The 25,707-nt window shown below is 36.0% G+C and overlaps 1 protein-coding gene across 2 annotated transcripts in view; it reads left to right on the top strand.

The window, feature by feature from the left end:
- PKP4 (plakophilin 4) overlaps positions 1 to 25,707 on the top strand; it is a 165,008-nt gene that overhangs the window by 105,509 nt on the left and 33,792 nt on the right. Inside the window, exons 5-12 of one of the 2 annotated variants that reach the window (XM_070941223.1) lie at positions 1,712 to 1,837; positions 1,965 to 2,155; positions 3,312 to 3,867; positions 11,570 to 11,761; positions 13,068 to 13,284; positions 13,561 to 13,693; positions 17,549 to 17,762; positions 24,957 to 25,140. In XM_070941223.1, coding sequence (XP_070797324.1) covers positions 1,712 to 1,837; positions 1,965 to 2,155; positions 3,312 to 3,867; positions 11,570 to 11,761; positions 13,068 to 13,284; positions 13,561 to 13,693; positions 17,549 to 17,762; positions 24,957 to 25,140 — 1,813 coding nt within the window. Of the gene's footprint in view, positions 1 to 1,711; positions 1,844 to 1,964; positions 2,156 to 3,311; positions 3,868 to 11,569; positions 11,762 to 13,067; positions 13,285 to 13,560; positions 13,694 to 17,548; positions 17,763 to 24,956; positions 25,141 to 25,707 lie in introns of both variants that reach the window. The other variant, XM_070941138.1, reaches the window with a different exon arrangement.

Below are 25,707 nucleotides of genomic sequence, written 5' to 3'. Positions count from 1 at the left end.
GTGCTCACATTTTTGATGCTGGGGCGAACCGTTTGTTAAATGATGTGAAACCTACCTCTGGTTATAATGCAGATAAATATATCAATAGGCCTAAATTGTAAGCCATTGCCTATTTCATAGTAAGTGGATATTTTAAGTCAAGACCATAATTCTAGTAATGCTTCCTTCATATAGTGAGCTGACCCCCACACATATTTTCTTTTCTATGCACTAAGTGCCTGAGCTGCTTACTGCTTACTGTTAATTGTTTTAAGCTGTGAATTTAAGGAAACATTATCTAAATAACTAACAAAGCAAAGGCTGATTCTAAAACTCTGATTCACAGATGCTTCATTCTAATTTTTTTTTTTAATGCCTTCTGGTGCAAATGCATTAACTGCATTTCATTTAAGACATATTGACAGTTGCCAGCTACAGCATCAATTTTTCTTCCTTCAATGTCACAGAATTGTTTAGAGAAATAAACTGATAAGATATCTAATTATCAGAATGGCATATATAGTTTTTTCCTTAAGCTCTTAGAAAAAAAAAGAGGTACTGGTGTTACATTGTGTCATATCCCATGGTCATATGCCAAGGAGACTTTACATGACTTGAACCATCACCCTTTGTCTGGCAGGGGATATTTTTACAGTGTATATCGGGTGTCAAACTCACTTCGTCACAGCAGCGTCACGTTACATATCAGGACTTTTTTCCCCTTTGCTAAACCGGCCGTGGGTGTGGCCAGCGCGTGATGCATCCAGCCTGAGGGCTGGGAGTTTGACAGCCCTGATGTATATCCTCTGTGTTTTTTTATTTCTGTTGGCCATCAGCTGTGACATATGTAACAGCTTGAAACCAAAAAGGAGTCATCTATGGACCTGAAGAAATCCTGAGTCAGAAAGTCCTCAGATTTCTTGTAGCACCAACCAAGAAATATTAAAAGAGATTATTGTAGCTAACAGAGCTGGACTAAAGGAAGTCCTCGCTTACAGCCACAATTGGGACCAGTACTTCTGTCAGGAAATGAAGCAGTTGCTAAGTGAGTCATGCCTAACTGTATGAGCTTTTTGCCATCTCACTAAGTGAATCACGCAGTTGTTAAGCAAATCTGGCTTCCCTCATTGACTTTGCTTGTTGGAAGCCCCCTAGAAAGGTTGTAATTGGCAATCATATGACTTGGGACCCAGCAACTGTGGTAAATAAATGGCAGTTACCAAGCTCCCAAATTTTTTATCACATGACTGCAGGGTAGCTACAATGGTTATAAATACAAAGAGCAGCCACAAGTCAGTTATTTAGCACTATCATAATTTTAAATGGTTGCTAAAGAAATTATTGTAAGTTGTGAACTACTTGTATAAAAATTCAGATGACCACTAGAAAATGTGAACACTCTGCTGCCATTTTGAGATAGGCTGCATTTTGCATACTAGGGGTACCAGAATAGCTGACAATTTCTTCAGTTAATGTTTTCAAATTTCCCTACATGGAAAATGTATGATTTCATCTTTTTGCAGCACAGAAAAAAATACCATCTGCCGAAACAGGCCATTTTTCAGATACAAATGTTGCATACAGAATTATTGCTATCACACGCTTATCTGTTTTCATATGGACAATGAATACCACCTTATCTTTGTTGGTAATGTTATGTAGAATAAAGTCATGAGTGTACAGAAAGGTATGCATAAGCTGTTTTTATTGACTACCATAACTCTGCTTTCAGAATTTCCAAACACAGGTGTAAATAAGCTCAGAACATCTGAGAGTGTTCCTATCACTTCTTACCATGTTGGAACGGAGCCTGAACAAGGAAATCTTTACTCTCCAGAGCAGACATCGCTTCATGAAAGTGAGGGTCTGTTATATAAATTTTAAATCATCTGAAGTTTTTCAATTCAGGAGCTTGCTTTTTTTTTTTTTTTTTTTTTTGCGGTAACTTATAATAATGTCTCTCTCGTAATGATTTATTTCTGCAGGATCAGTTGGTAACTCTAGAAGTTCAACACAGATGAATTCATATTCTGACAGTGGGTACCAGGAAGTAGGCAGTTTCCATAACAGCCAGAACCCAGGAAAAGGAGAGAGCAGACAGCAGCATTCATTTGCAGGAGCAAATAATAACCATTTAGTGCGAAGTTCACGTGCTGAAGGACAAGCTTTGGTACAGGTAAAGCTAAATTCCAGCGCCAATTTCATTCAGTGTTCCATTAGCTGATCATTTGCAAATAGTTATGTTTTATCATTATGTAAGGAGATCTGTCTGTATTTTATAAGAAAAGACTCTAGGTTATGTAGGAGAGGTCTGCTATTTATTATGATATTGATTTCTTTCCACCCAGGAGGCACTCGTTTCTAGTACCATGGGATTTTCTTTCTTAACAGCATCCCCCCTCCAGTCATCATTTTCCTCCAAATCTGCTCAGAAAAGGCTTTCAACTCTTTTGAGCAGATGCGGCAAATGGGCAGGTTATAAGAAGAATATGTTCTGTTCCTGGGTACTGTTCCGCCCATATAAAGCTCCCAATGTTTTTAAGTTTGCAACATTTGCTCAGTTAATTTATTGTTCGTTAAAAAACAAAAATATCACAGCGATTGAAAAGCTGCCTGCAAAAGTGAATTTTGAAAGTGTGCATATGAACGTACATTTGAGAAAAGTCCACAAAATTATAACAATGTATATGTAGTATAAATAAATATTTACCAAATATTAATATAATTGTCTTAAGCCATAATTGTACACAGATTATTTAAAAATCATATAATATTTATAGAAATAAAAAACAATGAAACAACACAATATTTATCATAGCTATTACACAAAAATAAAGATAAAGACAACAAAAACATTGTTTACTGTTACAAATTACAATAACTGTAGTTTGTATGAGATAGGTCATCTATATAAATCTGAGCCTATATTCGTAATGAAAAGATGATTGTTAAACTAAAGATGCAGTTATACAAAATTATAATTTTATAATTATATAATCACTTTACAGGGTTACTATCTCTATAGCCTCGCTCAAGGAAACCTGAAAAATATTTTTCTATTTAATTCTTAATTTTTCTATTTAGTAGAAAATGTTCAGTGTTCTCTAACAATGCATTCTTGATGGATGTTGTAATAAATAAAATTGTTAAACAATATTTTAGACTCAATGTAACAAAAGTATTTTTACTTTTCATTGGGAGAAATTGAGTTCAGTCCTGTTCAGAAGTACTTTCCAGTGCATCCGATAGGGCCTAATCCCAAATCTGTTTTCACTTAATCTTTACACTTAAATTTATTTTGTTGATATCGTTATTTTTCTCCTTTTTAATAGACAGCACCAAACATAGCTTCCACCAACAGAGCCATGAGACGTGTAAGTTCTGTTCCATCAAGGGCCCAATCTCCCTCATATGTAACCACCACAGGAGTTTCCCCTTCAAGGGGATCACTCAGAACTTCTTTAGGAAGTGGCTATGGTTCGCCATCTATTACTGAGTCACGGTCTGTCAGCTCTAATGTTTTCTCAACATTACCTGTTCAAAGAGCAGCATCTCCATTTACTACACAGAGGCCTGCCTCACCAGTAGCAGTGCGTCGAATTGGTTCAATAACATCTAGGCAATCAACCAACCCCAATGGAGGAACTCCTCAATACCAGCCTTCAGTCAGAGTTGGTTCACCTCTCACAATAAATGATACGCAGACAAGAGTAGCCTCTCCACCTTTAACTCAAGTTGGATCTTCATCACCAAAGCGCTCTGGGATGACTGCTGTTCCACAACATTTGGGAACATCATTGCAACAGACACTTCATGACATTGAGCAATATGCACAGCAGTATGATATCTATGAAAGAATGGTCCCACCTCGTCCCGACAGCCTTACAGGTTAGTAAAAAGGTAAAGACACAACTTAAAATTTTGTGCAATTATATGTTACATTAATGACAAATGGAATTATCAGAAGCAATATTGCAATTATTTTTTTGAAACTGGATTTTTTTTTAAAGAAAGGAATTGATTCATTCAAAAATAATAATTGGTTAGTGTGGTTGCATATTTTTAATGTTTTTTTCTTTTCTAAGTCTGAACTGAATTTCAGCTGAAAAAATAACCAAATCTAAACAAAATACACACGTACTAATATTTCTGTGCTGTAAATATATGTCAGACCTCACATATATGGATTTGGTTGCATTGCACAAACGATTATGCTCTAACTCAATAAGAAATGGTAAAAATAAATTGTATTGTCTTAGTTGGCCTAAAAGTTGATAAATCACATTGTAGAGTATCCTCTTAATCCCTTAGTGTATTTTTTAGAAATAAGAGGGGGGAAAATACAGTATAATATTCTTCTATAGTTTGCATTTATCTTGCCTAATAATTAAATTATTAATACTATGCTCCCAAAAAATTTTTTCAAGTCTGAATCAATTCAATGGGAGAAAATGTTTTCATATTTTTTTCTAATAACATTTTGATGAAATTTTCACTATTTGGCCATACGGTTATACAAGTATCTCTAGAATTAGAAAAACACAAGCTACTTTTTCAGGGGGAAATACTTTAGGCAAATAAGTTATTGAAACATTACTTTTGCAGCTGATAATTATATCATTAGTAGCCAACATGATATTTAATTATTTGTTTGGAATATTTATAGCTCACCCACAATCTATTGGCTCATATAGCTAATTGCAATCCTTTTAAAAAGAGAGAAAAGAATAGCACTGGGTAAAATCAATAATAAATTACTTTAAAATACAATATAAAACTATAATGAACAAGTGTCGGGGGGCATTTAAAAGACAAAGGCCTGGTGAAACATGACATGAATTGTCAAATCTGAGAGTTAAAAAAAACCAGGTCTTCATCTGCCATGAAAAGCCAATAATGTTGGCACCAGCATTACCTTACAGGTAACTATATTCTTTGTTAAATGTCTATGGAGATTCTCAATCATTCCAGGTCATGGTTGTCCCAAAGCTGCTTTTTCAAGAGGCTTTCTATACTTTCTTTTTGAAGAAGATTCACTTCTCATTCAAGAAGCTGCTTCAGCTGTGACTGGATGGTGGGGAATGGAAGGATTTTATATTTTTTGTTAGCTGTATCTTAAAACGGGGCATGTGTTTATTTAGAAAATCCTATCCTTTTGCTGCCTCACAATTTTTAGTATAATTTCAGCATTAAAAATATTTTAATATTTCAGTTTAAAATGCTTTCATTAGAAACGTAAGTTCTGAAATTATCCAATTTTTATGCAGTGATATTTTTCAAAACAGATAAAACCAGCATGGATAAATTTACAGGTTGTGTTAAGAAATAAAATATGGCAGCTGAGAAAAGTTGTTTAAATTTATCTTATAAGAGATTCTGAAAAGTTGATACTTTGTGCTTGATTCAGCAAATTTCAGTGAAAATATGCACAAGTGCTGCATCATGCTCATTTTGTCCAAAACAAGTAAACTCAGAATGTCTTTAAAGAAAAATCTCTACTGGTTTAATGAATCTTTCGAAGTATGATATCCACAGAATTGTGATCTGTTTATTTGCTTCATTTTCCATATATTCTTTCCTTATTTTACAGAATATGCAAGGTTCCCAGAATCAGTTATAATTGGAACAGTGTATAAGCCCACTAAAATAAATAATAAATTAAAATAAATATCTATCTGCATAAATTTGTTTATAATTATTTCATATAAGACAGCTGAAATTCTGAAATATAGTTCTGATACAAATTAATGTTTCATAGAAACATGATTTAACAGACCAGTTGTGAGGATATAGCATCTGTTACTTCCAAATGTCTGTCAAATCACAAATTATATAATTTACAATAATTTATATCATTTGCATAATGATGGTTAAGTAAATGATGTAATTCACATCAATTCATGTCATTTACATAATGACTTCATTACACAAATGACGTAAATCTCAAATGAGATAAAAGTATCATAAAATTAACACATTTAATTGCTTTATCTGAACTATTTTGGGTGCACAATTGTTTTATGTAATTTTAAAATATTATTTTTTAACAAGGGCTGGCAAATAATTTTGATTTTGTGGATTCCTGAGAGGATCTTGGGGAATTTCTAGGCGTCCTAGGAGCACATTTTAAGAAATACCTGTCTAGTATATGTGGAACATATGTTGGGATGAGGAGTCCTTGGTGCTCTCTGAGCTTGTTTGTTTTCTTGCAGACATTTCATTACCCAAACTAGGTAACATCATCAGTGCTAGTAAGGAGTAAAGTTTGCTGTCAGTTTGTATTCTGGTGGCTTGCCCTGTCAATGTTGGAGGGGATGGTCTTAGAGATTCTTTGGTTGAGCCTTTTACTGTTGGCTCTTTGGCAGTTTCTTGATTGGGGTTTTGTTTACTTGGTTGTTGGTCTGATGTTAACCTTGGAGTTAATCTATGCTGATCTGGGTGCTGATTGCTGGTGGAGAGGTGCTTGGGTCTTTTTGTTCCAAAGGTGCTTTTTCCAAGAGGCAAAAAGCACCTTTGGGACAAAGATGCTGTTTGCCTCTTGGGGGGTTGCCTCTTGGCGGTTTTTTTTTTTTGAAGACATTTTGCTTCTCATCCAAGAAGCTGAAGAAGAAGTTTCTTGGATGAGAAGTTAAATGTCTTCAAAGGAAAACCAGAAAATCCATTTGGAAAAAGCACCTTTGAGACAACCATGACCTGGATGATTGAGAATCTCCATAGATATTTGGGTCTTTTTGGACCTGGCCTGGTGTAGGATGGTCACATTTTCCTAATTGAAACTATGGTTAAATGTCTATATGTTGGGAAATTAAGGAATTTTCATCACTACTTCTGACTGCTAGTTGATGTTTGTGGATGTGTTCTGCCAGTCTTCTGCCTATTTGTCCTACATAGTGGTTGTTGCAGTTCCTACATTGTACATTGTAGATGACTCCTGTTTTTTTTCTTGTGGGATTGTTGTTGTTCTTTTTGTCTTTTTTAGGATGTTTTGAAGTTGGCTTGTGTGCTACGCTGATTCCTTGTGGCTGTAGGAGTCTGTTGATGGTTTCTGAGATATTCTTGATGTATGACAGTGTAATTCTTTTTAGGGTTTATGTTGGTTGCACTGTATTGGGTTGAGTGGTCAGGGACGTTTGATAAAGTTGCGTGGATATCCATTTTGTTGGAATATATTGTATAGATGCTCTATTTTCTTTTTCTGCTGTTCCAGGTTGCTGCACTGTGTTTGGGCTCATTTAAATAAAGCCATTATGCAGTTTCTCTTGCGGGAGGTTGGGTTGTGGCTTTGGTAGCTGGTTACTATGGATGGTTTTTCTGTAGGCTTTTCTAGTTTGCCATTGTGGTCTCTGCTGATCAGAATGTCCAGGAAGGGTAGCAAGTTGTTATTTTCTTCTTTTCTAGTAAACTGGATTCCTTTAAAAATGTTGTTGATGATTCTGTGGATGATCTCTAATTGGCCTTTTTTTTATTATGAGGAAGGTGTCGTCTATCAATAGCACGCAAATAGGAAAATTTGCCTGCAAACACACTTCCACCAAAGAACAACTTTTCTTCCTGCATGAATGCCTGCAACAGCATGCCCTACCTTATTTCATATTTCCTGCACATGGTTTGTGTTCTTCACAGAAGAAAAAAATTATTGCCCTACCATAATAGTTGTTTGTGGACAAAGTTTTATATACCTGAATTTCTCAAAATTCTCATTCATTCTCTGATTCATTACAATGTGTATTTTCTGATTCCCTGTGTGTAATATATGAAACATTTTTATTTTAATAAATTTGAAACATAAAGAATAAATCTCCAAATGATTAAGAGGATGACTTTATATGGCCTTCTATTTTTCTGTTGTAGCAGATTATAGTTAAGCAAAAGAAGTGAGAAAGAAACAAAAGGGAAAAAAGTGATCATTCATTTTGTTGTTAAACATAGCCAGCAAATACATATTTAAAAATATAAAAATGCTTATAATAGGATTTTTTAATGCAGAATTAATACTATTGTCCATACAGTATTGGTTAAGGATGTTTCCACTCTTGAAGTGACAGTTGTTTTTTAGATGCTAATTTAACTGAAAAGATACTGAAAAGGTGGTATGTAATCATTAGTGATGTTCCACAAACAAATATGTTGGTATCATAATCAATTACATTTTCTAATGGAGCAATCCCATAGTACAAGTCTGATATAAGAAAATAAAAATGTCTTTGCTAAATCAGACCAAAGCCCAACTTAATTGGCATTTTATTTCTTGGAATGGTCAACCACATGCTTCCAGTGTGCTCACAGGCAGATGGAGCCATGATGCTCTCTTGCTGGTAGTTGGAAGCATGCTGCTCCAGCATAAAAGTAATATTAAATGTTCAAACTAATAAGCCTCAAAGGATCTGCCTTCCATGAATTTCTCCTTTGAAAGCTTTTTAAGTTAGTAATCATCAACCCTGATTATCAGAATAGAAATACCGTATTTTCCGGCGTATAAGACGACTGGGCGTATAAGACAACTCCCGACTTTTCCTGTTAAAATATAGGGTTTGGGCTATACTCGCCGTATAAGACTGCCCCTCTTCCAACGCACACCAAATAAAAATTTAAAAACATCAACTGGCTCACCCACAATGTAAAAGCAGCTGTGCTAGACCCAAAATGGCCCCTGCAACAAGCAGGAACGTCACACAACCACAAAAAGCCCAAAAAAACAACTTTCACACTTTATACACACACAACACAACACAACACAACAGGCTCACCCACAATGTAAAAGCAGCTGTGCTAGATCCAAAATGGCCCCTGCAACAAGCAAGAACCTGACACAGCCACAAAAAGCCCAAAAAATCAACTTTCACACTTTACACACATAAAATTCCACATACAGCTTTGTGAGATTTTGTGTGTTTGTGTAGTTAGAGTGAAACACTACAGAAACACACTAAATCTCAGAAAGCTGCACAAATATTATTTTATTTTTATTTTTATATGAAAACTAAATTTAAAACTTCCTAAACTTTAAATGGCTAGGTCTAAAAAAGAACAACTAAAAAAAACCCCAATTAACTATTTTTTTTAAAGCTCCCAAAGGGGAAAAAAACTTACCCAATAGAACAGGGGTCTCCAACCTTGGCAACTTTAAGACTTGTAGACTTCAACTCCCAGAATTCCTCAGCCAGCTTTGTTTTGCTGGCTGAGGAATTCTGGAAGTTGAAGTCCACAACTCCTGCCTGCATGATTGCAGGCAGGGAGTGGCTTGCTGATGGAATGGATTCAGGCAAGCGAAGCAAGGCAAGCGTTGCGATTAGCAGCTAAGGTAAGAAACTGGAGGGGGAAAACTTTTTTCCCTTTACAGGGCTCTGGGCTCTGGCAATCCCAGCTGAGTTGCCTGATTGGCAGGCAACTCAGCTGGGATCGTCAGAGCTTGCAGAGCCACATAAAAGGAAAAAAGTTTTTTCCTTTAACATGACTCTGACTCCCAGCTGAGTTGTCTGATTAGCAGGCAAAGCTGGGATCGTCAGAGCTTCGATCGCCAGAGCCATTTAAGGCTCATCAGAGTCTTTCCGGCTGGTCTGCCTGGTTACAGGAGAACGACACCCGGCGTATAAGACGACCCCCGACTTTTGAGAAGATTTTCATGTGTTAAAAAGTCGTCTTATACGCCGGAAAATACGGTAATTTAAATTATTTCTACAGAGCAAAGCTAGCCCAGCTTACTATACATTGCAGTCATTAACCTCTCTAATAGAAAGCACTTACTAACTGATTTTGGAAAATCTCTGACTAATTCACAGAAGCTACTTAACATCCAACAGACAGTATCTCTGGTTGGTAACTTGTACTTCAAGAAACCAATCTGATTTTTAAGAGTAAACACAATAGCCTCCGTGATCATTCTCCATTTCTCAGTACCTCTGCTTTATCTATTTCATTTAAAATACATCAATCTCATTTAGACTTCCAAAAATGTCCTTAGGGCATTTGTTATTTCATTTAGATAATAGAAAAAAAAGTTGCCTGTTATCTTAATATTGATGACATTTTATTTCAGAACTCTTTAACAACCATTCACAATGGCTTTATAAGATAAATTATCTTCGGGTATCTTTTAAACCACATATTTGTAAACCGTCCAGAGTAACTTAGCTGAGATGGGATGGTGTGTGTGTGTGTGTGTGTGTGTGTGTGTGTGTGTGTGTGTGTGTGTATGATATGATAGATGATTGATAGATAGATAGATAGATAGATAGATAGATAGATAGATAGATAGATAGATAGATATTTAAGTTGCAAGACTGCTTTTTTTATCTGTTTGAAGAATGGAATTGTGTTGTCAGATGTAAAGTAAACACAGCCTCTCTTATGCACTGTAAATTTAAATGTTTAACAGTCTCAATTGTACAATTCCACATGGATCTAGGAAAAAATAATTAAAAATGATAACTTACGGTTTGTTGGGAATGGTTCATTATGTACCAAATGTACATCTACTATATGTTTCCAAATTCTCACTGACTTTATTCTTATTTCAGTCAATCTATTAAAACACTACATCAGGTGGTATTATACAGTATATCAACAAGCTTGGCCAGGCAGCCCCACCAAAACTAGGAAGGGGGGTGGGGGAGAAAGGTCAGGAGACTTCTGAGGCATGAAGAAAGTCTTATTTTTCAATAACAGCAGCACCAGCCATGTTCTCCAAAATCCAAGATGTTCTGGTTCTTACACTGCCTAAATGTTAAATATTGCTGGCAAACACTTCAGAAGAAAGGTTGCAAGGTATAAGGACACATTTTTCAAGGAACCTTCTGACACAGTGAAGGTAACATATAGTCAGAATGTGAAGAAAGCTTCACTGGTTTAAAGGATCAAAAAGCAAATATCCACAAATCAGAGAATTGGAAATGAAGTAAATGTGATGCACTTCCTAGTTTGGCCAGTTTATTTGTACTGCATCATATATGGTTATGGGACAACTTTTTGATTTATATTGGAATGATCAGTAAAGGAAGGGATTGCTTTCCAAACCTAAGGCAATATACCAGGTAATAAACAAAATATTATTAACTATAATAGCACTACAGTAATCAATTTTCACATATTTTATTTCCCTGTCAACTTGAACAATGAACACAGATCTGGATAACATGAGATTGAGGACTTGAGGAGTAGAAAAATCATATGAGTTATAAATAAGAGAAAGTACCAGGAGAGAATCTGAACTTTTCACTTTAGTTCCAAATGAAAACAAGAAAGCCAAAAGAGAAAAATAAGTTCCTAAATCATGTAGAAAAACTGATTAAGAAAATTGGGTAGTCCATTCAAAAAGAAATGAGTAGTAAGTAGTGAAATTTTCAGGAGCAATAACGGGCAATAAATAATAGTATGCCAATTCATTCCAAAAGTCTGTGTCTGGATATGAATTTATTTAGCTTAAATTATTTCCTACTTACTTCAATGTTTCCTCTTTGGGGGCTGTGAACTTTTCTTCTGGTTCCCCCCCGAGCATTGACAAAAACCTGGAGGAAGAAAAAAGATTACTCATGGTAATCATCATACATGATAATTGCCATTTATTACTTTTTTATGTTTTATTCTTTTGTAGGCTTAAGGAGTTCATATGCTAGTCAACATAGTCAACTTGGACAGGAGTTACGTTCTAATGTATCTCCTGATTTACATATCACTCCCATTTATGAAGGTAGACCTTATTATAGTCCAGTGTATCACAGTCCAAGCCATGGAACAAGTGATGTACCCCAAGGATCCCAAACTGCATTATATCGAACTGGCTCAGGTAAGTTTGAAGTTGTTATTTCTCTGTTGTCCTAAAACACCTATACCAACATTATATTCTTATTGTTGTGGTTAGATTTATATTCCACCTTTCATCCAGAATCATAGGATAAGGTAGGCTGATTTAGAGATAATTTGCTCAGAGGCAACAATTTAGATTGAAGCAATATTCCTACGTTTTGATAAAAAGTATAAAACAATGTAAACGTTAAACACTGTTTAGTGTGAATGCTTAGTGAAAAAAATAGTATTTTGCTTTAAAAACAACAACCAAAGCAAATTTGGAGCAGATGTTGTGATTTGCAGGGAGGAAAATGTAGGAAAGTATTACTGTAGACCAAATTTATTTAGTTCTAAACAAGTCATTAACTAAATGCATTATTTATTGCAGACCAAATCCAGTTTTTGTCATGGCTAATTTATATTCCATTAATTTCAGTTGATTAACTTCAAAGAAGAGCTAAATTTGGATTTAGCTCTATTTATTACCTTTATGACTAACCCATTTGGAAGATAAAGTGTAAGAGATTAAAAAGTCGATCAGTATTGAAATTAAACTTCAAAAAAAAATTTTTTACATAAACACTGTACCTTGCATCCTAAAATAACTTACCTTAAGGAAGTTCATAGAAGGAAGTACCTCAACTATTCCTCTCCTTTGAAATCCATAAAAACCTTCTGAAAGATTGTAGATCTATGACAAGCAACATGAGAAAAGGCATTATAGAATTTGTCTCTCGTATAAGCCCTCCTCCACTGTGTGAACAATACTATTGATATTTATTTAGCAATAAACCTTAGAGTATTAATCAATGCTTATTTCCAAATATATTTAATGAGAGCAGTACTAGAATAAGTTTATTGCCTTTAATACTCATAAGCATTTGATTGGCTCAGCAGAGAAAATAATGATGAACCTAGGAGCCATTAATCTAGTGTTTCTTAGCTTCAGCAGCTTTAAGATAAGGGCTTCAACCCCCAGAATCCCTCCTCTCCCTGCTCCCCAGCATGCTGGCTAGGGGAATTCTGGAAGTTTTGAATCCCATAAGTCTTGAAGTTGCTGAAGTTGAGAAAGACTGCATTAGTCTGATGCAAGAAGGTTTCAACTTATTTTAGGGTCACAGCTATCTTCTGCTTAGCTTCATTCTTCACAAACCAATAGAGAGAGAAGCATTCAAGATATTTTTAACATTCTTGAAAAGGAATTAAGAAGAAGATAATGACAAAACATATATGTCGGTATCTATATATACTGTATGTTTGTTAATTGTACAGGGGAGTATTCTCATAATTATTTGGTATACCAGGTGTTGGAAATCTACAAAGATCATCTAGTCAGCGTAGCACTCTTGCATACCAAAGAAATAATTATGCGCTGAACACAACAGTTACCTACGCAGAACCCTATAGGTCACTTCATTATCGGATGTCTGAATCGAATTATAACAGGATGCAACATGCAGTCCCTGCTGATGATGGAACAACAAGATCTCCATCTATAGACAGCATCCAGAAAGATCCCAGGCAAGTATAAATGATACTTTAATCAGTTACATGCAATTAGCACTAGAATAATAAAAATAAATCCTTAAGTGATTCCTTCCATTTCATTTGTAGTTCTTCACCTCTGATTTAATTTAGTTAAGTTTATTTACTGATATCCAAATATTCAAACTATTGTTGGATACAAATGTTACATGACACACATCCCCAAACCCACCTTTCTTAGGTGCTAATTAATAAATCTCATAAAATAACAATACATTTACTCTTTCCTTTGAATTTTCTTATCTACTGAAGAGAATTTGCATGGCGGGATCCAGAATTGCCAGAAGTGATTCATATGCTTCAGCACCAGTTCCCATCAGTTCAGGCCAACGCTGCAGCCTATTTACAGCACCTGTGCTTTGGAGATAATAAAATAAAAACTGAGGTATGGAACAGGTCTTACTGATCAACTGTCAGTGAAGAATATTTCATAACTATTAGAACACATGGCTTAACGTTGAAATACTCACCAGGTTAGACACCGTAAACTCTATGAATTGAGAAACCCTGTAATGGAAATGTAGCCATGCTTTTAAGCTTCATTATGTTCACTAGAAAACCATTGTGTAATTAGCTATTTCCCTCATTAGCATTATAATATTTTGCTCATATATTTAGAAGCCAACCTTAGCGACTTTAGTGGAACATTTTCTAAATATTTGCATATAAGGCTAATGGGGAGATTTTTAAAAACTCAATTTTCTTTCTCACTGTAGCTTTTTAAAACAAGTATATGAATATTTATGAACTTTTTACTGCAATTTATGAATATATGAAGTGGAAGGGGAAATAATAGTACAAAGAATAGTGTTTAACTTTGAATTACTGAAAGTATGCTTTCCAGTATTATTTGCCATCTGTTAAACATTGAAGAAATCCATCTCTCTGGACAGTTCTCTCCTGTTCCCAATACAGTATTTATAGAAGGAAGTATATATATAAAGATAATCTTATTAAGCCAATTTCAAGATAAACAAATTGAAAGGTGTTTCTAGTTTTGTTTTTCATGCTTTCTCTATTTATAAGGGAATTAAAAAACCCAAATGCAGACTTTTGCAGATTTCCAAATTCTAGGACAAAAGCATAAATGTTTTCTTAGATTTTATCCTTAGCAATTCAAATAGCAAGGATATTTATACAGAGATGGGATTTACTCATTAATCTTGAGGTCACCTGAGACTGAAGCAACACTCTGAATTACAGAGATGATTTGAACTACATTATTTCCAGTGTTTGCTTTCCAGTAGGAGATAAACAAGTCATCAACAGCTCAGACTCAACCCCTCCAAGACCGAGTGGCTGTGGCTTCCGGTGTCCCGGTATAGTCAGCTGGTACCATCACTGACAATAGGGGATGAGATCTTGCTCCCCACAGAGAGGGCCCGCAACTTGGGTGTCCTCCTGGATTCACGGTTATCTTTAGAAGATCATTTGACGGCCGTGGCCAAGGGTGCCTTTTATCAGGTTCGCCTGATCCGCCAGTTGCGTCCCTTTCTGGATCAGGACTCCTTGCGCACGGTCACTCATGCCCTAGTTACCTCCCGTATGGACTACTGTAATGCTCTCTACATGGGGCTCCCCTTGAAAAGCACCCGGAGGCTCCAACTGGTCCAGAACGTAGCCGCACAGGTGATTATGGGCGCAGCTCGTTACGCCCATGTAACACCTCTCCTACGCGAGCTGCACTGGCTCCCGGTGGTCTTCCGGGTGCGATTCAAGGTGTTAGTTATCACCTTTAAAGCGCTCCATGGCTTAGGACCTGGGTACCTACGAGACCGACTTTTGCCACCAATAGCCTCCCACCGACCAGTTCGTTCTCACAGAGAGGGACTACTCAGGGTACCGTCAGTCAAATTATGTTGACTGGCGACTCCCAGGGGGAGGGCCTTCTCTGTGGGGGCTCCAACCCTTTGGAATGAACTGCCCCTGGAGATACGGAATATCCCTGATCTCCGTGCTTTCCGCCGTGCCCTCAAGACCCTGATGTTCCAACAGGCAGGGCTAAACATACGAACATGTGAATGATTTTTTAAATGTTATCTAATTCTGGGTTTTATTTAATTGACCAAACTAAGTAATAATTTTAATTAGCAATTTTATGATGTTTGTGTGTCTATATTTTTCTTGACTGTACACCGCCTTGAGTCCTACGGGAGAAAGGCGGTATAGAAATATAATAATAAATAAATAAATAAATAAATAAATCTTGGCAAACACAAAATATACTACATTATTTTCATTTCTATGTTGTTTTCTTTTTCTTTTTAAGTTGGCCAATTCCTGTAGATCAGTAGCCCAGATTTCCTTGTCTCCCCATAACATTTTGATCAAAGTTCCTTCAAATTAGCTACATCTGCAGCATTGACAAAATGAGACCTATTTTTAGGTTTTGATAATTAATGTATTAGTATTAATAATAATAACAATGCCAGAATGAATGGAGCACCACTTGAAAACCATTGGCATTAATAAAATTCATCATTAGTAGATTGCAACAGTCAGCTTTACTCAGAACAGCTTACAACCTTCAATGATATCTGTACCACCATCAGACATCCACATCTGTCTATCCCAGGTCCTTGGAAAAGTCTTGATAGGTAGACAGAAATTCCAAATCCAGTCTGAACACCTGGCTGACTGTGTGACAAACCATGATAACAAAAGAAGCACATTGTTAATTGTGAATAATTATTAAATACCATATTTTTTGGTGTATAAGACACACTTCCCCTCCCAAAAAAAGCAGGTAGAAATGTTTGTGCGTCTTATAGAGCAAATGTTGCCGAAGCCCTGCACACCCGCCGGCCACCACCCTTTGGCCTCTGCCTCCCAGCAATTTACCTCCTTGCAGCAAACAGCCTGGTCAGCTTCAGCACAACCTGATTTAGCACAAGCAGCTGATTGGCGGTTGGATTGGCCTCACGTCCATCGCTGCTGCCGCCTATCGCCACCTCCGCCCTCCCCATTTTTGGTCTCCACACGTCCCGTTTTTGGCCCATTCCAGGCGGCAGGGATAAGCGGCAGCAATCCCCAACACCTGGAATGGGCCAAAAACGGGATGCGCAGAGGCAGAAAATGGGATGTGTGGAGGCCGAAAACAGGACGCATAGAGGCCAAAAATGGGGTGCATGGAGGTAGCGACAGGTAGCAGCAGTGATGGGCAGTGGCGATCCCCGCAGCCTGGAACAGCTGATAGGCAGTATTCTGGGAGGCCGATACAACCGCCAATCAGCTGCTTGTGCTAAATCAGGCTGTGCTGAAGCTGACTAGGCTGCTGCAAGGAGGTAAATTGCTGGAAGGCAGAGGCAGAGGCAGATTTTTTTCCCTTGTTTTCTTTCCCAAAAGCTAGGTGTGTCTTATATTTCGGAGGGTCTTATAGTCCAAAAAATATGATAAATTGTCTGAGTTAAAGGCCATGAAGGATTTCAGAGTCATACTGTAGAAGGCTGCAGTATAGGGTCACACAAATGACTATATCTCCTCAAGTATTGCATCGGCACACTTAATACTTCACCAGTGTTCATTGGGGATGTGTGCATGTTCACACAAAATTTCATCAAAATCTGTGATGGTCAAGCAGGGACCCCCAGACCACTTAACATGGAATGACCCATTTCATATAAAAATGATACACTATATGTATATACTATATATAATATAGGGATTAAAATTCAGACTAATACCTCTTTTATGGATATATCAAACAACAAACTTCAAGGGGTGTATGTTGCAGTTACGTTCGTTAATGTGAAGACGCTTGAAAAAATAATTTTCCCTAAAAGCTTTCTTTAACCTGTTGTCTTTCACCACAACTTCCATCATCTGCAGTCAGAACAGCCAAATATTTTTGTGGCCAGGGATTGAGAATATTATTTTTACAATCATATTTAAGATTTTAAGATTGAGAAAAGTGTCTCTCTAAACTGTTGAGATGTAGCCAAGCATGTTTATGAAATTACTGTTAATCGGATTTATTAAAATATGTGTGATTCATGTTTTAATTCCAGTTTATTGAGTGTAAGAACATTCACTTTAACTGAAAATGGGGGGATAGACAATAAACATACTATACACAGCAGTATATTTCAATAAATTAGACATGCTGTATATCCCCTAGAAATGCCAAAATTAAATAGGCAGACAAGTAAATTTGGTCTATGCAACTTGTGTGAGAAAAATATATTTTTCCAGAATTCCACTTCACATATTCACTGAATCCTTTATTCAATATAATTTATAGGTGTGCAGGTTAGGAGGAATCAAGCACTTGGTTGACCTGTTAGACCACAGAGTTCTTGAAGTTCAGAAGAATGCTTGTGGGGCACTGCGGAACCTGGTATTTGGGAAATCTACAGATGAAAATAAGATAGCAATGAAAAATGTTGGTGGAATAGCTGCACTTTTACGGTTGCTAAGAAAATCAATTGATGCAGAAGTAAGAGAACTTGTCACAGGTAATTTTTAATAGATAGGAAATAAATGATGTATAGTCAGGTGCAATGAATATATGTGCAAGAAAAAGCCTTCCTTTGAAATAGTTATCATTTATTTGGGGGTGGGGGGAAACTTATCACAGTTCTAAACCGTGTCTATTGGTTCACTGAGACTTATACCAGAGTTAGATGACCTGGTTTCCTCCAGATGTTTTGCATATCAGCTCCTATCATTTCCCTATCAGTTCTGGCCAGCATGTTCTTTTGCAAAGATCTGAGGGTGCTATCCAAAACAGTTTATGATATCTTATATGTGAGTAAGCCTTATCTCTGGTTGGATATACATAAGATTGAATTTTGGGATCTTTGGTGCTCTCTGAGCTTGGTGGTTTTCTTGCAGACACTTCATTACCAAATTAAATGTTATGGTGCTAATTAGCACTGATGATGTTACCTATTTCAGTAATAAAATGTCTATAAGAAAACCACCAAGTTCAGAGAGCACCAAGGACCCCACAGTTCAATCCTGAACTACAAATAGTCTCTTCTATAAGATTGTATTGATAACTCAGGTAAAAATTTAAAATACTGCCTAAAAGCCAACATTCTATCTAGAAATTAATTAAACAGTGTAAGATGTTTAGTATATCTGTATGATTTCATTATGTGTTCAGACTAAGAAATGTGCTGCTGCATGATAAAAATTCTGTTCTCCTACTAATACAAGCTTGTTTAAATATATTTTTAATCCTTGGATAGCTGAAATCCGGTGATATTTACAAATGTCAATAGGGAAGACTGATCCCCTAATTTGGGAAATATATTCTGTAAGAACACAACGTTGTACAGTAACACTTATTGACACCAGCTGAATATAAAATCTGTGGGCAGATTTACTTCCTCCATATCTTATTTTAAATTCAAGTACTGGCAAGCTAGGGAGTTTGTATCTTATGGGTAGTTTGTGCTCCTAAACACTGTAACTATTCACCTTAAAATAATCCCTTTCAAATTCAGAAATCTTAACTTCTGACACACATGAATGAGTGTACGTGGTTGATTACAGTTTTAGAAAATTATTCACAGTGTTAGAAAATATTCACACATTTCGCTCTGCTTTACAGAGTGTGACACATGCATTAAGCATTAGCCAAACTGAACTTCTGGAATGTTGTTAGTTTTTGCAAGTTATAAAGAACAAGGAAATCTGCAATACATGGAGTAAATTAAAGAAAAGAGAGAGAACATAGACTTTTTTCCTCTTCGCTCCCTGTATTCTTGAAAAATATCTCTATTTGCCATTTCTCTGTAGACAACTTTTAGTTCAGTAAATCTGCTGCTTCTAACCTGTTTCCCTAAATCTGGTGCTTCTAACCTACTTAACCTGAAACCTTCAATCTGCCTAGAAAATTGTTCCATCACTGCTCAGTCATTCACTCTGAATACTCACATACAGTGAGTTGACAACTATTTCCTGCATTTCTCTATTCCAAAACTAAGACAGAAACAAAAATCATAATACAATTGTTTATGATAGAGAATAATATTACAACAGCTATTTTTGGTAGCTACAATAATTTGAAAAAAGAGGAGTTTGGAATTCTAGTGACATTCTTTGCCCATCCTGGTATACTTCAGTAGTCAGAAGAAAAGATGGGAAACTACTATTGTCCCCCTGAACAACAATATTGCAACAGAAGGTTATAGTGCTGGCAGGAAGTCCTTCTCTTGCAAAGTTACAACGGACCTTCCCAGAGCTACTTATGATTCAGTTTCAAAGTTATGACAGTCAGTTCCCCTCACATGCAGTCATGTGTTTGAATTTTGGGCATTTGACCATTGGCCTGCTTTTACAGCCATTTGCAATGTCTTAAGGTCACATAACCACAATTTGCAACATTTTTTGCCAGAAACTGGTTTTATTTTCATTTCACACAACAAAGATCCATTGGCTTAAACGGGTTTGCTTAAACAGTGTGGTGTTCATTTAATGACTGTTGCAAGAAAGGTCGTGAACCTGGCACGTTCACATGATGACCTGCTTAGTGACCAATACAACGTATGATCATAATTCTGGATTCAATTACGATCGTAAGTCAAAGTCTACCCGTACTTATTTTTCCCCCAGGATATTGTAGAAATATTCTCTCTTTATCATTTCATTCAGGATATTATTGAACTGTTGCTTATACTAACTACTTAGAAGATAATTTGATTAAATTAAAAGAGTACATAAATAGCATGATATTATTAAACTAGTCCCACTGGCAATTTAGTATATAACAGATGCCAATTTTGGCCAAAGTGCATTTTCAATCCATGTCATGGATCATGTATAATGCCAAAGATTCTGAATATTCCATTGCACAGCCAGAAGGTATGCATAATATTTTACATAATAATGTAATATTCATAACATTAGCTCTAATATTGCCATGATTCTCTCAAACGCTAGTATTCATGTTTTTCATGAATGATGATACTTAGTTAGATAATATATTGGCATGTGGGAAAGATCTTGATGGATGATAGGAAAAGATGCTGCCTAGAGCAAAGTTCCCCAACCTTTCTGTCTTTGTAGACACACACACACACTCACACACTCACACACACACGGGGAAGGTTCAGTGCAATTGGCATGCAAGCGCACACACTCACCATCACTTTTGCGGCTCAGTTCAGAAAGGCTCAAGGCCCGGTAATGGGCCGCAACATGGGGATTGGGGACCCCTAGCCTAGAGAAAAATCAGCCAAGAATGGAAAAACTCCCCAGTGGCTTAAAAGTCAGAGAAAGAAATTTAGGAAGGACCTACCTAATAACTCAGGCTATTAAAAGTTGACAGCAGAAGAATCTTATTTTCAGGCTTTCAAAATAACTGTTAATGTTGTTACCTAATGAAGTTATCTAGTCAGGTAATGAAACATCTGCAAACAACTGAGCTCAGAGAGCACTAAGGACTCCGTAGTTCAATGCTGAGCTACGTACATTCTCTTTTGATGGAGCCACATATGGATGTTGTACGTTTCAATAAGCATGCAAATGGCAGAAATTTGCATGTAGGCAAACCTCCACCAAGGAACAACTTATTCTTTCTGCATGAATGCCTACGACAGCTTGCCCTGCACATAAACGTCAGATGCAAACCTCCAATAAATTGCACTGCTGGATGGAAAATAATTCAGCACAACAGCTGGAAAATGACACAACTAATAATCATAGATGCTGACCTCAGACTAGTCTGATTTAAGTTTAATGTTAGGCTCATGTTAAAAATAAAACAGTGCTATTGGGTGGGGGGAATCGTATGCACTTGGCATTATACTTACACCATGAGTTTGACTCTGCACATGCAAATTAACAGAAGAGCATAATTTCAAATTAAACCAGGATTTCCTGGTGTGTTACACCTGCAAGTGCAAGCAAGAATACATAATATTGTTGTAATTATGAATATATGAATATTTATTTAAATATGTTCTTTACACTTTATATTTGATTTCAAAATGATAAATGTTGTGTTGACATTGAAACTGGTCTTAAGACATTTCCCCATTTTTAGTAGAATTCTCATTGAAATTTCATTTATTCTCCTTTCTCTCTCAGATATCTTTGTGAGAGGTTAGGGGCGGTTTGTAATAACTTAAGAACAGAATTATCATCCTACTGTTCAAACAGTAAGGGAGTATAAATCGTACAATCTAAAACTGAATCAAAACTGTGGCCAGAAATGATATAGAATATTTTGGAGCCAACAGGGATTAAAGTATGAAGATTTTAGTCATTTTAGAAGTGATAAAGGCAGTACGTGCCTTTTCCTATATCTTCTTTTTAGAATATGAGTTTATTTGCAGTGCAAAGTTAGATTAGTTGCCTCGAAAAGAATAAGGAGGCACCTGGACAAATGTTTATTGTGGTGCCATTACTCATCAGTCATATTTAGCACTGAGTATGAAAAATAGCACTTTCCATTTCCTCTGAGATATTAATGCAAGCATGTCAGTAATTAGTTGCATGTCAAATTTAATTAAGCATATTCCTGTTTGCAGCCCATCATGTATGATGAATAATTGCCCCCAAGTCTTTTTAAATAAAGAGACTTTCTCCTCCAATTGTCTATTACAGGTAGCCCTTGCTTAACTACCACAATTGGGGCTGGCAATTCTGTCACTAAGCAACATGGTAATTAAGTAGGTCATCACATGACCATGACAGACTTCTGACCTTACTTCCCCCGTGGTTGTTAAGCAAATAATCTGCAGTCATTAAAGAAGATGTGACTATGACTTACGATTTTATTGCTGGCTTTTCTGTTGACTCTGCTTGTTGGAAGCCAGCTGTCCTTAAGAAAGGACTATATGCATAACTATTATGCAAATGTCATTTTACTGGGCCTGTAAATATTTTGCCTTTTCCATAACTATAAAGCTAGTCCTTGACTTAAGACCAAACTTGAGCCCAAAATTTTTGTTACTAAGCAAAACAGTTGTTAAGTGAGTGTTGCCCCATTTTATGACGTTTCTTGCCACAGTTGTTAAATGAATCACTGCAGTTGTTAAGTTAGTAACAAAGTTGTTAAATGAATCTGTCTTCCCCATTGACTTTGCTTGTCAGAAGGTCACAAAAGGTGATCACATGACCCCCCCCCAGGACACTGCAACCGTCATAAGTATGAGTCAGAAGCCAAGCACCTGAATTTTGATCATGTGACCAAGGGGACGGTGAAACAGTTGTAAGTGTGAAAAATAGTCGTAAGCCACTTTTTTCAGTGCCATTGTAACTTTGGACACTAAATGAACTATTGTAAGTCGAGGACTATCTGTAACACATACAAGGGAAGGAAGAGAGAAGGGAAACAAATTTTACATGTTCACACAACAGGTTGCCTAACATGTTTGAATTGATAAAAGAATGGAAATCATATTTTGAGCCATGGTAGCGCAGTGGTTAGAATGCAGTACTGCACTTGCAGGCTACTTCTGCTGACTGCTGGCTGACTGCAGTTGGGCAGTTCGAGTCTCCCCGACTGAAGGTTGACTCAGCCTGCCATCCTTCCGAGGTTGGGTAAAATGAGGACCCAGATTGTTGGGGGCAATATGCTGACTCTGTAAACCGCTTAGAGAGGGCTGTAAAGCACTGTGAAGTGGTATATAAATCTAAGTGGTATTGCTATATTTTATAAAAATTAACTCTTCACTACAGTTTTTTTACGGATGATGCCTACTGGTTTATTGGATGATATGAAATGAAAATATAATGAAAGAGATAAACTGTAACAAAATCAATTGCGTTCTCAAAATTTTTCCAATTTTTCAAATTCTGGAAAGACTATATTACCCATTTCAAATACTGGAGAAATTATTTTAAATAGCACTGTCAAATCAACATTTAGGGATTTTTTTACTTCAGATTTTATTTGTGGCATTTCTGTTTATACCAAGAAGTTAAAAATGGTTGAATAATTATACTCATAAAATTAATAAATATTATAAAATAAAAACAATTCTATAGAGTGATGAATTATGACAAAGGAAGTATTTGGTTGGGTGTATTAGTGATTCATATACAGAAAATCTCTCCAAAGTTTGGTCACAGATAAAACAAAGGATTCTGGGAAGAAAAGCTGACAGCCAATTTGATAGACAGCATCCTATTTTTGCTGCCCTAACACTGACTTGGGATCTGTTGACAGTGGAGAAAGAACCATAAAATGAGAAATGTTGGAATTATACATTCCTTCTTTGGTATCCATATACTAACAGAATATTTGTTAAGAAGAGACTGCTCAGAAGTTCCAAATATTGGAAATACCATTTTACCTTTACAGAACAATCTAAGGGGAAAAAATACATTGTGAAAGATGTTTGGCCCAAAAAATATTTTGCAATTTGGTGAGACAGATTATTGTTATTTCAAATTCTCTTCTTGTAAATATTTGTCAAGCATTAAATTTGAACAGTGAAGTAAATGTTAGCTCAGGAAGATTGTAAAAGAAAAACCTGTGCTGAAACCACTTCAACTCTCTTACAAACTATAGTGACTCAATGAGTGCTACACATTAGGTCAGGCTTACGATTGTAGCCATTAATGGGCTTTTATCTTCCATGAATTTGCCTCTTTTAAAGCCATTCAAGCAAACAAGTCATCAGGATATGTCAGCATGATTACCTATTTTTAACTGTGCCAGTGTTTTAAAAAGTGTTTTTTGTCTGTTCTGAATCCCACACATTTTGCTTCCTTGGATGACCCCACTGTTCAGAATTTTGAAAGACGAAGAAAGACTCATTTATTTTCTCCATGCCAAGCTTCACTGAGTACGCTTATAATGATCATCCTTATTTGACTTTTTTTCACGAGAAAAAGTCCTAAATGTTTCTTTAGGGCTATGAATTGGAGTATTATTTATAGAGCTGCACAAAGAAGTCCAGGCTTTATTTGCAAATTGATGCATGCAATACTTCTTTCCTTTTTCTTTCTTTTTCCCCCCCAATCTTTATGAGGATAAGGAATATAATTCCATTATATTTATTATTTATAAAAATAGCTTTTGTAATTTCATCTACAATAAATCCATCACAGTGATTGTTTTATATTCTGATTCTTTGAAAAATAAGTAAACCATTATAACACTGAATCAATTTTTAACAATACTTCGAGTCAAAAAACTTATATATTTCCTAAATCACTCCAGCTCTGTACAATATTTCCTTTATAAATGGCAGGTGCCTTTCATTCCTTAGAATATACAGAAATATATCGGAAAACCTTTATAAAGCAGTGCACAATGCTATATTTGTTTATTGGATTCAGTGGAGCTTACTCCAGAGAAAATGGATGTGGGATTGCTGTTTAGGTTGATCAATTCACCATTTGCACTGCAGTCTTATGCCATTCTAAATTCTTCCTGATTTATAAAATTGTCAATAGCTATGACACTTCATGTTTTATAGACCTAGTAAGAGCTCCTTCTTTGTAATATATTCAGTGGTCCAAGTTGGCAGACCAAAATAACACATAGGGGGAAAAGGATATTTTGGTGTTAGGCACTAGCAATGGTTACATTCCTATTAGAATTGCCAACATTATGATAATTGTTGTTTTTTTAAATTGTACTGGGCTTATTGTTGTCAGTCCTTTGCTCTTTTGAAATGATGGTTGAAGCTGATACGCCTTGTGATCTTTTCTGTTACAACATATGATATATCCTTTTTCCAAAGGTGTCCTCTGGAACCTGTCTTCATGTGATGCAGTAAAAATGACAATCATCCGAGATGCTCTAGGAACATTAACAAACAGTGTGATAGTTCCTCATTCTGGATGGAATAATTCTTCCTTTGATGATGATCATAAAATTAAATTCCAGACTTCTTTAGTTCTGCGCAACACAACAGGTTGTCTAAGGTAAAATCATAGTTTCATAATAATCACTTTAACTAGTAAATGCTTATGCATCCCTTTTAAATCCTTCATCTTTGTAATTCAAGCTAATATTCTTTCTTTTCAGTAATGAAAGAAGTGCTGCAAATGTAGGCCCAAAGATATACTATTAAATGAACCAAATAATCCTGTGTATTTGATTAAATACTCATTCAAAGCCTTCACCTAGTTGATTTGGTCCAGATCGAAATAATAATTTATTTTGTAGCATATTACCAATGTGTGTATCGTTTTTATTAATGCAAGCATTGTAAAATTAAGACAAAGTATTTCCATCAATTTCAATATAATAATAGCTAGTATGTATGTCTCTAAGAGATTGGTTTTGCCCAATGGTTTGTTGGAGGGTTTTGTTCGTATTTTCTCCTCTTAATTAGCAAAATTCACTTCTCATATTTTATCAAAAATGTTTCTGTAGGCCCATGAGTGCCAAATATGTCAATTTTGCATGGAAGACTATTGTTTAAGTCACACAATTTCAGCTTTACTTTGGGGAAGACTTTTCAATCTCGGCTGCATTCTGTAAATCCA

This window comes from Pituophis catenifer, unplaced genomic scaffold, assembly GCF_029215685.1.
Source record: "Pituophis catenifer annectens isolate HBS135680 unplaced genomic scaffold, rPitCat1.0.hap2 SCAF_1, whole genome shotgun sequence".
NCBI lineage: Eukaryota > Metazoa > Chordata > Lepidosauria > Squamata > Colubridae > Pituophis > Pituophis catenifer.
The sequence above is the reverse complement of the archived record's forward strand: the minus strand, read 5'-3'. Positions and strand labels throughout refer to the sequence as shown.